Source organism: Terrapene carolina, unplaced genomic scaffold, assembly GCF_002925995.2.
Source record: "Terrapene carolina triunguis isolate 2854851 unplaced genomic scaffold, T_m_triunguis-2.0 Scaffold32922, whole genome shotgun sequence".
NCBI lineage: Eukaryota > Metazoa > Chordata > Testudines > Emydidae > Terrapene > Terrapene triunguis.
This window is the reverse complement of record NW_020697273.1, coordinates 265,841-282,738: the sequence shown is the minus strand read 5'-3', so window position 1 is coordinate 282,738 and position 16,898 is coordinate 265,841. Positions and strand designations below refer to the sequence as shown.

General features: G+C 55.0%; 2 protein-coding genes across 2 annotated transcripts in view; both read right to left on the bottom strand.

The window, feature by feature from the left end:
* Positions 1 to 410: 410 nt before the first annotated feature.
* Positions 411 to 8,340, bottom strand: LOC113409394 (vacuolar protein sorting-associated protein 4A). The gene is made up of 11 exons (XM_026663246.2): positions 8,165 to 8,340; positions 6,601 to 6,712; positions 5,947 to 6,094; positions 5,574 to 5,635; positions 5,113 to 5,232; positions 3,380 to 3,536; positions 2,981 to 3,129; positions 2,400 to 2,481; positions 1,902 to 2,121; positions 1,514 to 1,654; positions 411 to 599 (listed from the first exon to the last, which is right to left on the bottom strand). Exons 1-11 carry the CDS (start codon positions 8,183 to 8,185, stop codon positions 498 to 500), a joined length of 1,314 nt encoding a protein of 437 aa, XP_026519031.1. The 5' UTR covers positions 8,186 to 8,340; the 3' UTR covers positions 411 to 497.
* Positions 8,341 to 14,904: 6,564 nt separating this feature from the next.
* The window catches only part of LOC112118518 (beta-2-syntrophin), a 50,655-nt gene continuing 48,661 nt past the window's right edge, over positions 14,905 to 16,898 (bottom strand). The window contains exon 7 of the mRNA XM_024216874.2: positions 14,905 to 16,484. Within this exon, the coding sequence (XP_024072642.1) occupies positions 16,392 to 16,484 (93 nt within the window). The 3' untranslated portion in view covers positions 14,905 to 16,391. The remainder of the gene's footprint in view (positions 16,485 to 16,898) is intronic.

Sequence of the window (16,898 nt, the reverse complement as noted above, 5' to 3'; positions counted from 1 at the left end):
GTCTCACAGCACAGCTCCAGCGTGGGGAGCCAGACCTGCAGAGCCTGGCACATGGGGCCTAGCCCAGATGAGGGTTACACCCTGCCGGCTGGCCCCATGCGATCAGGGCAGCGCTGTGTGGGCTCAGCCACCCCAGGAAAGTCCCGTTTCGGCGGGCGAAGCTTTTGGATCGTTTTTATTTGTATATAAACAAGACAAAACAAGCAGCATTAATTTAAAAAAATTAAAAAAAAAAAAAAGCACGCAGGGGTGTCAGGGCCCCTGGGGGAGGCAGGGCAGGCCCCTGGGCTGTGCTCAGCCCCTTCCACAGGCCTGCCAGGGGCCGTGCTGCTGTGCAACTCCCAGCTGGGGGCCCACAGACAGGTGGGTTTAGTAGGGAGCTGAACATTAGCACCCGCTTGGCACCGTCCACCTGCCAGCACTAGGGCTTTGCAAGCATACACGCTGCCACTGCCAGCCCCGCCCTGCCACCCCCGCCCGCCCCACGGCAGAAGCTTTTAACCTTCCTGTCCAAAGTCGTCTGTGAATTTCTTCACCTTCAGGAGGTCCTCTGCATTCACAGTGGGGCGGGTGGTGGCCAGCGAGCGCAGCATATCTGACTGCAAACAAGGGGAGAGGGCAGCTGAGGCCAAAGTGCAACATCAGAGTCTGCGTCGCTTTTACCTTGACGCCCTCGGAAATCCTACTCGAGTTTCTGGTTGCGGGGGAGAATCCCAGGTCTAAACACCCCAGCCCCAGCCCTAGCAAAGGCAGTGTAGCTAGTGCCTCTCTGTCCTGAACGACAGGCATCTCCCTACAGGGTCCCCCAGGGCAGGTGCATGGAACAGAGGCCTAGGAGCCGGGACTCAGGTTTGACACTGCTCCTGGTCACTGGTGTGACCTCCAGCTCCGTGCATTCTCCAGTCTGTCCCCTGGAATGGCCATGCTTACTGATCTCCCTGGGTGCTCGGGGAGGGCTAAGAGCCCAGGGATCACAGGTGGAGAAGGAAACTTTCCTTTTCCAGCAGGCATAAATCCCGAGGCGCCCATGTCTGCTCTGTGGGTTCCCCTGCCCTCCCCCCTCCAGCACATGACACAATAGAACGGTCAGGGAGAAAGGCCTGGAGCTCTTGCACTCAGAGCTGTGAGCCACACATTCCAGATGGGACAGCTGCAGGCAGAAGGAACAAGCAATCGCTCAGGGATGCCCCGACCCTTTCAGCTACACGGGTTAACTCTGAAGTCTAATGATCACAAGGTAAATCTTTTATGCTGATCATTTCACCAGGAACATCCAGCTACTCTGGGACAGTGGCTTTGACTGGGATAGCACCTCTTCCCCCAGCCCCAGTGGGAAAGTGGGAGGGCAGAGTGAGCCTGTCCTCACCAGCTGGGGCTCTGCTGGCATCAGGGGTGTTGCACACTGACTTGTGTCACTGGCCAAGTGACAGTCGCTCACCCTCCGGCCCAGCGTGTCTGTCCCTAACGAACTACTTACCCGGCCCAGCGTGTCTGTCCCTAACAAACTACTTACCATGCAGATCACTGGCTCCAGCAGCTTCTCACTAGGCACCTCCATCCAAGTCATCTCAATGGCTCCGGGGTCCCCCGGCGAGCATGGCGTCAGGAGGTCATCTATAGTTATGCCGGGATTGGTTCGCGATGGGCCTCGCACCTGCCACATGCCAGAGAGGAAGTGCACTGAGAGGGCAGATGCCAGGGCTGGCTCTCCAACCGCCCCCGGGGGCCCCCTCTGACATGGGCCCTCTGGGGCTGGCCTGGGGGACTCAGGAAGGATCTCACCAGGAGGGGCAAGGGCACACTCGGGTGGCCATGGAGCCCCCCTCCCTTGCAGGCCAGCGGCCCCAGACTCAGGTGCCGCAGCCCTTGGGGAGCAGCAGGTCCCGCACGCCTGCTCTCACCTTCTTGAAGTGTGTGGCCGACTGCACTTTGCGGACAGGCTGCATGAGGGCGTCACGCACGATGACGCTGATGTCGGCTCCCGAGTAGCCGTCCGTCTTCCTGGCCAACTCGTGGATGTTGGCCTCTGTCAGGTTGTGTGGCGTGTTCCCCAGGTGCAGCCTGAATATCTGGGCTCGGGCCGCCTCCTCCGGCAAGGGGATGTAGATGCGCTTCTCAAACCTAGGCACCGACAGTGGGCAGAGCGGGTGAGCAGCGAGCCGTGCAGATCGCTGCAGCACTGACGGGTTCCAGCAAGAGCTGCAGGCTGGGGGAGGGAGGTGCTGGGCTGTTGGGTGGGGCTGGGGACAGACCTAAGCCTGCCCTGGGGCAGACGACTCTCTTCTCTGGGCCACTCTCAAAGAGGGGGGGCAGTGGCTCCTGGCACATTCAATGTGGCTGCCCTGAGCCAGGCAGAGGAGAGCAGCTGTGGCTGCTGGTTTCCAATAGCTCCCACTCACCTTCTCCTAATGGCCGAGTCTAAGACCCAGGGGATATTTGTGGCACCGAGGACCAGGGTCCCGTCGTTGTTATTACCAACACCTACCGGGAAGAAGAAACAGCGATCAAGGAGCAGGCGGGGCGGACTCCTCGGAGGGGCCCGGAAGAGCACCGCAGCTGGAGGGTGACAGGGCCGGATTAACCTTCTGGGGGCCCCAGAGCCTGGACCGTGGCCCCACCCCCACGCTCTGCCCTGTCCCCTGAGGCCCCACCCAGCACTCCCACAGGGCAGAGGACTACAGATGGGGCCACAGGAGGAAGAGGCGGTGTGGGGGTGGGGCTAAGGGAGAGGGCGGGCGCCGTTGTAAACCCAGTACTGGCTAGTCACCAGCTGCCAATCCAAGACAGGCCCTTCGCCCAAGTACCCCAAGCACCCTTCGAGGCTGCCCTCAGCAAAGGGGACGCGCAGGCTGAGGACTAGAGCAGCTCCTCATTCTTCACTTCTCATTTCCAGCCGCCCGCCCCAGGGCTGATTCGGCACCATCTGAGCCAGCTGGGGGAGAGGTGAGCTCTGGGGGGCCGGAGCGCACTCCCCACCCACCCTGCATCTGCACCAGGAACTCCGTCTTGATCCTGCGGCCAGCCTCGCTCTCGTTCTCATTCCGGGAGCCGCACAAAGAGTCCACCTCGTCGATGAAGATGATGGAGGGTTTGTGCTGCCTTGCCAGCTCGAAGAGATTCTTCACCAGCCTGGGGCAGAAAGACACGGGGTCAGCGCTAACGGCCAGGCAGCCTCCCCTCCAGTCCTGACCCTGCAACCCACACACGCCCCGAGTGGGGGAGCGAGGATCAGCACCCTCGGGCTGCAGGCAGGGAGCTCCCGCGCTGGCACTGCTTAGCTTGTTCTCATTTACCCCACTTTCCTTGGCAGACCCGCTAGTGCCACAGTGCGCTCTCCTCTGCCCCGGTGCTGAGCAGCGCAGTCCAGCCGCTAACTTACTTCTCGCTCTCTCCCAGCCACTTCGACATCAGGTCCGAGGACGACACGGAGAAGAACGTGGAGTTGTTGGCCTCGGTTGCCACAGCCTTGGCCAGGTACGACTTCCCTGTGCCAGGGGGCCCAAAGAGCAGAATCCCACGCCAGGGGGTGCGCTTACCTAAGAACATAAGAATGGCCGTATTGGGTCAGACCAAAGGTCCATCCAGCCCACTATCCTGTCTGCTGACAGTGACCAATGCCAGGTGCCCCAGAGGGAGTGAACCTAACAGACAATGATCAAGTGATCTCTCTCCTGCCATCCATCTCCACCATCTGACAAACAGAGGCTAGGGACACCATTCCTTACCCCTCCTGGCTAATAGCCATTAATGGACTTAACCTCCATGAATTTATCCAGTTCTCTTTTAAACCCTGTTATAGTCCTAGCCTTCACAACGTCCTCAGGCAAGGAGTTCCACAAGTTGACTGTGCGCTGTGTGAAGAAGAACTTCCTTTTATTTGTTTTAAACCTGCTGCCCATTAATTTCATTTGGTGGCCCCTAGTTCTTATATTATGGGAATAAGTAAATAACTTTTCCTTATTCGCTTTCTCCACATCACTCATGATTTTATATACCTCTATCATATCCCCCCTTAATCTTTTCTTTTCCAAGCTGAAAAGTCCTAGCCTCTTTAATCTCTCCTCATATGGGACCCGTTCCAAACCCCTAATCATTTTAGTTGCCCTTCTCTGAACCTTTTCTAATGCCAGTATATCTTTTTTGAGATGAGACCACATCTGTACGCAGTATTCGAGATGTGGGCGTACCATCGATTTATATAAGGGCAATAAGATATTCTCCGTCTTATTCTCTATCCCTTTTTGAGTGATTACTAACATCCTGTTTGCTTTTTTGACTGCCGCTGCACACTGAGTGGACGTCTTCAGAGAACTATCCATGATGACTCCAAGATCTTTTTCCTGATTAGTTGTAGCTAAATTAGCCCCCATCATATTGTATGTATGGTTGGGGTTATTTTTTCCAATGTGCATTACTTTACATTTATCCACATAAATTTCATTTGCCATTTTGTTGCCCAATCACTTAGTTTTGTGAGATCTTTTTGAAGTTCTTCACAGTCTGCTTTGGTCTTAACTATCTTGAGCAGTTTAGTGTCATCTTTTTACCCCTTTCTCCAGATCATTTATGAATAAGTTGAATAGAACTGGTCCTAGGACAGACCCCTGGGGAACACCACTAGTTACCCCTCTCCATTCTGAGAATTTACCATTTATTCCTACCCTTTGTTCCCTGTCTTTTAACCAGTTCTCAAACCATGAAAGGATCTTCCCTCTTATCCCATGACAATTTACTTAAGAGCCTTTGGTGAGGTACCTTGTCAAAGGCTTTCTGGACCACAGCCTGCACTGAGCAGGGGCAGAGCTGGCTTCGAACGGAGGGAACAGAGGTACCAGACTCTGGTCGGCCAGCGCCCTACCCCAGGCCCCTGCAGCACTGCTCCTGCCGTGCTGTGGGGGACTGGCCAGTTCACATGCACCTCGCCGCTCAGGGCTCTGCTAGGGCTGTTGGCCAAGGAAGTTTCTGGGCTCTGCTCAGTACTCCAGATCCCAGGGCGTGGTCTCCGCCCGGCACCGGAACCAGTACCACAAGGGCCACGGTCCCGCTCGGAGGGAGCAGCAGCCAATCCACCCTGCCCCAGCCTCACCCCAGAGCTACCCGAGCAACCCTCACCTGTGAATAAGTGTGGGAATTTAATGGGTAAAATTACAGCCTCCTTCAGAGCCTCCTTGGCGCCCTCCAGGCCAGCCACATCGCTCCACCGCACGTTGGGCTTCTCCATCACAATGGCACCTGCGAGAGGAAGGCAGTTCTCCCTAGCGGGACAAGAGACGACAGCACTCCCGCCTCGGGGCTCGCCTGAGCCTCCCGCCAGCCACTGCACCAGCTGCCAAACGCCACCTGCCCGGGCCAGGCTGTCATCACGCAGGAGGGCTCACGAGGAGTCTCCAGAACTGCCCAGCGGCCACAGAGTTAGAGAGGAGGCGGCCCGGCGGCCCCTCATTCCGCTCCAGGAGTGGCTCATAGTCCCACCGACCCTGCACCAAGCAGCATGCGCCAGCCACTTCCCAGGTCAGGAACTCCACCAGCAGGCCTTGCAGGGCAATGCCGTGCTCCCAGCCCCCGCCTCTTACCCATCAGCTGCTCCTGCAGCTTCTTCTTCTCCGGATTCTCGCCCTCGCTGTCACTGTCGCTCCTGTGAAGAGGACGCAGAGTCATGGCAAGGCCAGCGAAGCCTCAGGTCCCGCTATCGGGAGGAAGTGAGGATCTGGCCTGGCCGCGCCAGAAGGGTCGAAGTCTCGCAGTGCTGGCTCTTGCCAGCCCCAACAGGAGACCCCAACGCTCACTCACAAACTATACAGTGCAGAGAGGGAGAAGTGCTGCTTTGAAACCCACTGCCGGAGTCACCCCCAGGAGAAGAGGGGGCACCCAGGGGCCTAGGGCTAGCCTCTCCCATCGTTACAGGCATGAGCATGCTTGGGGGTGCAATGGAGACTGCACACGTACCCCTTGCTATCATTTGGAGACTCTTTGACAGGCTTCTTGCTTTGTTTGTCTTTGTTGCGTAGATAATCCTTCAGCTTCTCCGCCCGGTCCAGGTACTGCATGCACTTCGCCCGGATGCTCTCCTTCGCCTTGTCACTGTGAGCCTCATCTGTCAGGGCACCCGAGAGACAGTGAGCAGCTCTCCACGGCATGGAGTGAGGAGAGCCCTACAGCACCCTCCCTTTTAGGACCAGCAATGGGGAGAAGAGCCCGCTCCGGAGCCATGAGACACCAACGTCTCCTTTCACCAGCTCCCACCGGGTGGGCAGCTGGAGAGAATCCCCCAGGAGAAGCTGCCCTTAGAGACGGACGCAGCACAAACCCACAGCCAGGGAAGCCCCACCTCCCTTTGGATAATCCCACAACTTCAGGGTTTCTGAGCCCAGCTCCACAGTTAGCTCATTCCCCCGAGAACGCCTGCACTTGTGGGAACCCTCGGCAGGCCATCTGGCTCTGCAACAGGTGCAGGCTGATCTGTTTGGGGATGTGCTATTCTGGGCAGGCCTGACTCCCAGCAGGATGAAACGGGAAGAAGGACCCTAAGAGGAACAGCGAGGGAAAGATCTTGCACAGGCTGGCCAGGCCAGCGATGCAGGAGGGACGAGCCAGACTCACATTTGATGGCATGTAGAAAGTACTCCACTGCATGCTGGTACAGCCGCAGCGCCTCCTCATAGTTCTTGGCCTTATCCTCCTCGGTCGCTTTTGTTACCAGATCGATAGCTTTCTGCAAGGAGAGAACACAGCTCCAATGACACAGCTGCCCCGGCACACAGGAGAAGGAGAGATCAATGGACGAGGAAAGAGGTAATGTTTCCCACCGAGGTAACGGGTTTTTGGACACCTCTGAGAAGCAGCTGCTGGCGCCTAGAGTCATCTCCTCTTTCTCGTCTGAGCCTTCTGCTCACACACAGCAGACAACACTCACAAGCGGCTCCTTCTGGGCTGGACAAAGCCACCGATTCCAGAGAGCAAAATCCAAGCCCAGAACCCATGGCCATTTGCCAGGGCGGGGCCGCTCCTGTGCCACTGGGACCTTTAACCAAAGCCACCACCACAGAGCAAGGGAAGGAGAAACAGATGCACCCGTGGGCCTTGCAGGGAAAGCCCTGTCTACATACAGAAGTCGTAGCACCTGTTTAGTGAAAGCAGGACAGCTCCCTAATGTGGGCAGTTACCCTGGTATAAATGTATTTATACCAGTACAGCCATTCTTGTACGGGAAGGAGGAGACGCTATATGGTAACAGGCACCTTCACCTCACTAGCGGGGTTGTACTGGTACAAGTGTTTCGGTAGAAAAGAAAGAAAGAAACAGCCCAACTCGCCCATGATACAAGCCCTGGGCGCAGACCTCCCACTGCCCACAGGCAGAGAGCTCACTTGGCCCCAGTCCCCCCAGAGGGGCAGGGGAGGGGCTGGGCACCCCTCGGGGGGAGCTGAACAAACAGCCCCTGCTCTCTAGGGCGCGGCACTAACCCGCGCCCCCGTCGCTGGTGGAGGCTGCGGGGGCCGAGCGCGGGCTACCTGGACACTCTCGCCTCGAAACCTGCCGCAGGAGCGAGACGTGGAGCCAGGCCCCAGCCGGGCCAGCCCCACACGGGGCCCGGCTCCCCTGACACGGCCCGTGCCTGGCCCGGTCCTAGGCCCCGGGACACAGGAAAGCCGGGGCAGTCCGCAGGCAAGGGCCGCTGCCCGGCCCCGCAGCGCCCAGGCCCCACGGAGGCCCGGCCAGGGGCAGCTCCCCACGGCCCCCGAGGGCTACGCAGGGGCCGGAGAAGCAGCTCCAGGTCCTGCAGCAGCGTCCCCGGGCCCGTCCCGCTGGCCTCACCCGGGGACAGGGCCCCGCGGCGGGCCCCCAGCCGGGCCCTGGGCCCCAGAGCCGCGGGAACCCGCCGGTCCGGCCACACCTGGCACCCGGGGGAGCGCTCCGGCCTGGGCCCGGCCCGGCCCGGGGTAGGGGGCGGCCGGGGCCTGCGCGTCGGCGGGCGGCCTCCCCGCCGCCTGAGGCCCGCAAAGCCCGGCCTGGACCCGGCCCCGGGCGGGAGACGTTGGGGCCGGGGCCGGGCCTGGGCGGGGGACCCGGGAACCGGGGCCGGGCGGGGGACGCTGGGGCTGGGGCTGGGGCCGGGGCCGGGCGGGGGACGCTGGGGCCGGGCCGGGCTCCCGCCGCCCGGTACCTGGAGGGTTGATGTTGTCATTTCATCGCCCGGTGCCGCCCGAGTCCCCGGGGCGCTGCGAGCGGCCTGGATCCGGATCCGGCTCCGGGCGGGGAGGCCCCGGCGCGGCGGGCAGGAGGCGGCGGCACCGAACCGGGACCCACCGGCCGCGCAGCTGCTACGCGGGGAGCGAGAACGGCGGGGCCCCCTGCCGGCCGCGCCGGGAACTGCAGCGACCGCCGGCAGGGGAGGGGAGGAGCCCCGCCCCCAAGAGCCCCCCAGAGACACCCCCAGCCCGACACCCCCATATCCTGCCCCCTCCACCAGACCCCCCCCGCACGGAGACTCCTGCGTACCGCCCGCAAACCCCAGAGAGTAGGGGCCAGTCACGATCTTCAGGGCTTTGTTTTATAGAGGTGCCTGTGACCCACTCAGCCTCGTCCACCACCCCTGCATAGAGACCCCCCCGCGATAGACACAGCCCCCCCTTCCCCTACCGACTCCCCTTTTTAACTCTAAAGGGACCATTAGCTCATCGACTCTGATCGCCTGCAGAACAGGGGCTATTCAAGTTCACACCCAGTTAGCCCTGTGCTGAGCCCAGGAACTTGCATCTGGCTAAAGCCTCCTCCAGAAAGTTGTCCAGGCTGGACCCGAGGATGCTGTAGCTGGAGAATGCGCCACTTCCCAGGGGCGTTTGTTCCAGGGGCTAGTCTCCCTCACAGGTCATACACTGAGGTTGTTTTATTTGCATTTGGCTAGCTGGCTCCAGGCAGCGGGTGTGTTACAGCTGCCTCTGGTACCCTGCACTTTAGGAGACAGCATCTTCTCTGGAGAAACGTATTGGAGGGGTAGCCGTGTTAGTCTGGATCTGTAAAAAGCGACAGAGTCCTATGGCGCCTTACCCCAGGACTCTGTCGCTTTCTGGAGAAGAGGTCACTCGGCCACGGTTTTTCCTTGGCAGATCGCTTGTAGGGGTTGGGGTGAGAAAGGTTACCTGCCTCCAGCTGGCACACAGAATGCTGGGCTTTGCACTCCTGTTTCTAAAGTGGCATTGTTACCTCATCACCATCTGCCTTAAACCAGGAGCCCCTTCTACTGGACTGTGCTACCCCCATCTTTGGCATTTGCCACCTAGAATGCATACATCCATTCACTCAGGTTTAATAACCATGTAGAGTTAATGGACACCACAGTGCCTTACCTTTCCTTTTCCAGAGATAGAACTGCCCCGCCTTTCAGTGGGTAAGGCTTCCCTGGTCCCGTGTGATTGTCTGTCACTCCCGCCTTTCCAGAGTAGGCAGACAGTTCCATTCTTAAACAGTAACACTTTTCTGAATACTGCATTGTCTGGGTGAGATTTCTTGCCCCCAGTACATCACAGCAACAAATAGATGCTTATTGGGCCCTGGGCCTATCAATGCAGCCCCATTCATCCAGGGCTGCTTTAAGGCATAGGTTCTGTAGGCCAATACCTAGGATCCCAGCTCCTCCAATCATGTGCTTATGTGGGAATTTTGGCTTTAACAAAAACTCACCACACTTTCTTGCCCTCATGGGGGTGAAGAAAAGCTTGATGTAACTGATGCAGGGACAGTTCTTTGAGCCTGCAGAGAGCCGATGGCTCATATGGGTGAACCCAGGGCCGGCTCCAGGCACCAGCGTAACAAGCAGGTGCTTAGGGCAGCCAAGGGAGAGGGGCGGCACCTGCGGCAATTCGGGGGTGGCAGGTCCCTCACTCCCTCTAGGAGCGAAGGACCTGCCGCTGAACTGCCGCCGCCGATCGCGGCTTTTTTTTTTTCTCTCTCTCTCTCCCAATTGCAGCCGCAATTTTTGCTTGGGGCGGCAGAAATGCTGGAGCCGGCCCTGGGTGAACCACCTCATGAATCTCAATGGGGCATGAACACCACAGATCCACTGTTGTCCTGGGGTTCTGCCAAGTCCCCTCCCCTCCAACACAGAACCGTGTGTGGCAGGAAAAGCAGAGAGTCTCCTGTTCTAGGATCAGGTGGTCTCCCTGGCTGCCAGCTTCCAGGGTGCTGCACCACTGCACTCCTGGGGGTTTTGGTTGTTTTTTGTTTGCTCCCCTAAGCTTGTGGCTGAGGAGGGCAGGGAGTAATGTTTTCCATCTTGAATGGCAAAACAGTTATTGCATCTCCTACCCCAGACAAAAAATTTTCCACAGAGAAAAAACAAAATCTAAAAGCATAAAAGCCTTTATTGTTATTTACAGTATAAAGGTTACACTTGCCCTTCAGTTACATTTTCATTGTAATGTACAATACTATACAGTTAACATGCAACTCAGGGGACAATAGGTTGTCTATGCATCTATATTTATAGAGTACACATAAAGCTTTAATGTGATTGTGAAATACACAAACTCCCCTGCTTGTCACCACTTGGGTTATTTGGATTTGGTAACCTGGAAGTTCCAAAAGCTAGAGATTAAAAACCTCAAAAAAGGAAGAATTGTATAAATAGTGAACTACAAAGAATACAAAAATAGAATTGATTGCATCTTATTTTATTGTTTTCATGGGAGTGTTACAGTCTGTGCCTTGATTATATCATATCAAACAGCATAGAGTTTGCACAGGTTAAAAAACAGTTTAATTGTAGTGGTTCGGTGCAATTTATTCTTCAGATGACCTGGGGCCAGTTATACCTACAGGGTTCTTGTCTTTAGCACCTGGGGCTTGTAATGCTCTATTGACCCAAATTGTAAACTTCACACTGATACACTGTAGTGAGATCCCCTACACTGGCTGATCCCAGACAGGTAGATATGCTAAAAGGAAAATGGAGCACCACAAACATTGATGTGTCAAGGGGATTTTATTTTTTTAATTTTCTTCATCAGAGAAGAGATGTCACTGCAAATTAATTTATTTTTAAAACAAGGCAGAACTAGCCCTGTAGTTCCCCCAAATTCTAGAACATGAAAGTGCAATCAAGGTTTTGATGTACTGTGTTGCAGGCCAGGATGCTGCAAGATCAGCAGCAGAAACAGAATTAACTCATGTAGCAAAATCCTGGCAGCATAAAGGCAAAAGGCAGAGGTGGGGTGGCTGTAGAGAACGGTTACTTAGCCTTACAGCAACCATGGTGCTTCAGGATGCTCTGTCCATGTGGCTCCCACGAAGCACATGCACACCGGGAGTGGGATCCACAGCCAAAGACTCATTTGCTTCTACTAGTTTCACATCCATTTTCTTTATTGCTTATTATCTAATGCGAAAAGGCTACTGGCCTCCTTTTAAAGAAAAGTGTAGCCTGGTTTCTACATGCAAGCAGTGCTTAATTTCCGCCAGGGCTGAGCCCCGGCACCTTTGGGCTTGGCGTGTCAGTTAGGAAAGTAAAAAAATTGCTTGAGCCCTGGCACCTCTTTCGTTACAAATTAAGCCATGCGTGCCATGTCTGCTTTCAGTTGTCGGAATTAGCCACAGGCATAGAAATGTTGTATTGGGGAAAGCACAAGAATCTGCAAAGATTTTGCAGAGTATTAACTCTGGGAGTCGATCCCACAAGTGCTGTTTGAAGAGGAGTTGGTAGGAGGAATTGATTGACTAGATAGCTTTTAAAATCTACGCAGCTTGTGTAAGGTTTTGTAAACACCATTCACTAGTTTAATTACACCCCCCCCCCCCCATATGGTCATCCAGGCCGATAGGGCCATATTTAAGACACTTGCCTGTTCTTATTCTGGATAGAAAACACAAGCTCAGCATAGATATTCTCCTCTCCTCCCTCTGGTTTCCAAGGATAACCTGGGATGCCTCTCAGTGGTGTATCTTCCACATGGAATGCTGTAACAGAGCGCTCCAGCTGCATTTTCTAGCTTTCCAACGTATCACCTCTCACAAAATCCAGAGGTTTGCATAGATGTGGGAGGGGGCAGGAGCAGTCTCTCGCAGACATTCTGGAGCCCTTTCCCCCACTTACAGGGAAAAGACAGGACAAGCTCCCAGGAGTTTGTACATTTCCCCATGTCTCTACACAGGCTCTGGGAAGGGGGGCGGCTGCTGCCACCAGAAACAAACGAGGCCAGGTGAGGCACATAGTGTATGTACTGCAGATAAATCTGGTACCTCAACACTTCTGGGGAGGAGCTGGGACACAGTGGGGGCTTGAGCATCAGAAATTCAGTCTGCAGAACAGGCTTTTAATACCAACATTAAAAACCTTAAAAGCTAAGAGGACCCGAGCTTCCAGAGTAAGCGATGGCTCACAGCGTTCCAGAAGGGCATGCAGCATTCTGTAACAGGGCAGATATTTGGCATGAATGGAAGACAGCCCTGGGGAGAACTAGGCGGAGTGCAAACTGGCAAGTTTCCCCAAGTACCTCTGATCCGCAACAGACCTGAGCCTCCATTCAGTGAACACTGACGCTCACGCGAATGAGAAGATTGGTCTGGTTTGGACACAGGTTCTCCGGGGACTAGGCTGAGATCTCAGGGGCTTCACTCGTGAAGCAAGTCAGGATCGAATTCAGGCTTTGTGGCAAAAGGCTCAAAAGTGATTGCTTAAACAGGACAGAATGTAATTCCTAACACAGCGAAGCCTGGGAAGGAACCTGGGTCGGTTGGGAGACAGTTTCAGGCTGGCAGCATGAGCCTTTCTGCACATTAACTATACCACGTCTGATGCAAAGGGGAAGACAGACCATACTGTACTTCATTCCAGCTGGCCGTGCACAAGGGGTGCCAGCTCAGCTTGTAGTAGGCGGTTATGACAAGGCAGTACTAAGTACTCCCCTACCTCCCACAGAAATCCAAATCCAATCGAAATGAGTTAAAATAACCTCCTGTTAAGCCAAACGTCCATCACGTGCAATTCGATTTGGCGTCTACTCTTGACATTTCAGTTGCCACCTCAACCAGAGCTTTGCTAGTGACAGGTGATTTGGGAAGAGTTCACCCCACTGACAGCAAGGCATTTACACTGAAGTTTTGCACAGATCCTGGGCAGTACTGACAATCAGTGACCACCACCAGAGCTTAAAATAGCAACCACTCAACCTTAAGTGTCAGAGCAAAATAAAAAAGCAGAGAAAGTGCTTAAGTCTACAAGTTCTTCCCTGAAATCCTCAGGGATATCTAACCCCTTGAAACCAGCCAGGGCACAACAATTTGCATAGCAGCTTATTAGGTAGTTTGCAGAATGAAGGAATAATGGGGGGGGGGGCGGGGAGACTGTCCCATTTTATGTGATATACTGACACTACTCACACTTCCAGTACAACAGGGGTGAATATTCCCCTGCTGATGGACCCCACCTTTAAACTCGTAAACCTGGTTCCTAGCAAGCCACGTTTTCCTGGGAGGAAGGACCTTGTCCAGAATTCTAATTTAAGTTGACTTGGGGCTTTTGGTAAGAGACCAAACTGGCCTAGCCTCTAACGTAAAAATATTCCAGTGCTTTACAGCCACCAATGTGGTGAAGCTGCAAATTAAAGAAAACAGACATTTAGATAAGAAAATAGTCTAACATGGTAACAGCTTAATCACCCTGTGGCATTAAGGGTATTTCTTTATGGGTTGTCTAAGAACTGAGGCTTAGAACAAGTCTACTCTCCCTGCAGTAGATTTTTCACCATGCAGACGCTGTGATTTCCAGCACTCGCTGGACTGCTGGGACAAACCCCAACCATACTAGAGCTAAAATATACACTTTAAGAGCAGCTAAAATAGACTGAAGAGCTTAACAGCCTTGCGTGGAAATGACAACTCTTCCGATTGGTCCACAGACCAGATAACAGTCTGTTGGGCGAACACAAACCTAGCCAAATCCGTACTGTGCGGAAACTCACTTTATATTCACTTCATAAACCCCAATCAGCTAAGACACTATTCTAAGTATGTTATAACCTAGCATGATTTGTTGTTTAAACAAACACGTTTCAATTGATTGGCTTTTGTTGGTTGCTAAACCAGTGTTTGGAAATGAGCTGCTAGGCATCGGGCATAGGCCACGTAGTTGTGAGGGGCCTGTGAAGAACACTCCCTCCCTAGGGTTTCAGCAGGCTGCTGCGCTGGCAGGACAATCTGGGCTTCATATCTCACTTAAAGGAAGTGTGCCCTCCAGGATCGCTTCTTCACACACTGTGAGCCTGTTCTGGGGAAGGCCAGGCTCGAGGCGGCATGCTCTTAGGTTCACCTTCAAACGTTTTGTGCTGTGAATTCTCACCCTAAGTCTAGTTACATCAAGCTGTCGATCTGTGCCACTACGGAGATGGGCTACCCTACTGGTCTGCAGATGGAGTACATGTCCCACAAGGCTCTAGCCAGTCTCGGAAAGCTCAGTACACTGGTAACTTGAGAAGCTGAATCCCAGAAGTTAATCCTGAGCAACCTACACTGGGAATCAAACACTCATAACAGTAGGCGCTAGAGGCTCCAAGGAAGCAAGCAGAGCCTCAAAGGACTGTCCAAGCCACCTGATGTGTGCGCGCAGTGGGGCTCCTGGAGTCCCTGCCCCCCCATCTCTGGGTGTCCCAGGTACAGCTCTTCCCAAGCATGAGAGAGCCAGGAATCTAGGAAGAGAGCTGGAGGGTGCAGGCCCTGCTGAAGGTCTGGGTTACGCAGTGAAATCTGTTTCTCAGAGTTTTGAGCCAGGCTGCATTGCCAGGTGCCCTGAGTCCTGTTGGGAAGAGGTCAGTGATGTGCTGGAGGGGGCTTCCAAAAGCCCTGTGTTCAAATTCTGCCACCAGAGTGAAGGAAGCACTGCAATTTCCCTGCCTCTGGTGGATGAGATGCCCCCCCTCGGCCCTGCAGATGTTCAGAAAACCTTCTTTAGGAATGGGACAGGCTGTGCCAGCATGCGCACAGCTCTGTGGGGCTTGAAAGCTGGTCCCTCTCACCCACAGAAGTAGGTCCAATAAAAGATACTATCTCCCCCACCTTGGCTCCCAGGCCCCTGTCACCCACCTCCCTGCAGCACGCACACCTGGGCACAGGGGCTTAGCACAGGCTGAGGGAGACAGGCAGCCCAGCACTAGGAAAGGAGAGGGTGCTGCTAGGGTCTCAGAAGGAAGTTGCCAGGCCCAGAGGCTGTGTGCATTACTATAGGGCATCAGCTGCTTTTCACATTACAGCTCATCTCGGACCACGCAACCACCTGGCCTTTCGGTGCCTCCGATCCAGCCATGTGGCATCTGTCCTGTCGCATTTGACCATCGGGGGCCTCAGTAAGAAGCATCAGCAAAAAGCACCAAGTGCTCTGTATTTAGGATGTTTCCAGGTGCCCAAAGCAAGTCAGAAAAGTGACTGAAATCTCCCTGACTATCCATCCCACTGGCTAGTGAGAAGGACAGGCCTCTTCCTTACCAAGGATCCCTGGGAAGGTGGCTTTGTGGCAACAGAGGGAGCCGGGTCAGTCGTTCAGAGACCCCTCCTCTGGCTCGGTGACTAGGGTCAGAAGCCACAGTGAAGGGTGTACTGCGTACCCTCCCCTAATATTTATCGACTGCAAAAGGAAGAGGCAGGATTCACCAGCTCTCAGAAGAGTCCCCCTCCCTCCAGGAGGAATCCTCAGCAAACTCAGCCTCGCCTACATGACCCCATGAGAGCTGCCGCACAGCCGCAAGTCCATCTTTGCAACAGTTCACTTCTCCTAGGGGAGGCCGGGCAGCTTGGAACGAGCCGAGGGCGGGGGCTCATGGAATGCTCGTCCAGAGCGACCAGTGCTGAACTCCCAGTCTCCTCATCCCCAGCTCCAGTAAAGCCCCACCCACCTTACGCCGAAGGCACAGTTGGTAAGCAATAAAAAAAGACGTCATACGGATTGATTACAGTTCCTACCCTAACCAGCTCCCCCCTCACAGCCCCATGCCAATGGCTCTTCTTGCAACAGATGAGTGCCGGATGCTCGGCTTTACGTCGAGTCTTCAGGGCGACAATCGAATCCCAGGGGTGTCAGGAAGAAGAATGTCTGAAATTGCCAGCAGCCAGGAAGTGGCTGGAAAGGGAGAATGCGAGAACCACTTCAGCTACCAGCAGCAGCCTGGCCTCAGCATTTTCTAGGCAGGTGGAGCAGTTATTCCAGGGGATTGTGGAGAGGATGGAGTTTCTGGCTATGGCTCTGAGGAGGGCAGGAGCTTCCTTCCACACTGTCATGGTTCTGGCATGAGACAGTCTTTGTCAAGGCACTGGTACTGCAGGAGGACACCACAAACTAGGGTCTTTTGTGCTTTTTTGCTGCTGGGACAGTAGATGTGTTGTTCGGAGCTGTTGGGACCCTTCACCTCTTACACAAGCAGTCCCATACGGGTGACTTTGGCTGACAAGAAAGTGTGCAACACAAAAACAATGGGTTTGGGACAGGAGTGCAGGTCCAGGGTCTGGAGAGAAAGCACAAGAGACGCCGTCAGTCCCACACATAGCACAGGGCTCTACTTGGAGCAGAAGTGTCACTGTACAGATTGCAAACAAACCACCCCAAGACAGGGTGTTCAACTCCCACTCACCCACAGAGCCCAATGGTTACAAAGAGCTTCTCACACAGCAGGGAAGAGCAGATCCTGAGCTGGGCTTTCCTCCTGGGGACCGCCAATCCCACACCCCCAATTCCAAAGGTGTTGGAAAAGCTGGGCCCAAAGCACCGAGGGCCTGTAATCACCATTGAGGCTGCACTGCTCAGTCTGGCTTCAACAAGCAACAGCCTCTCAATCCACCTGCCCCTTGGGACCTGGGAGTGACGTGTCTGCGCGGCAATGATTTGGGATCAGCCACCAGCATGGTGTGGGAAGGACTGG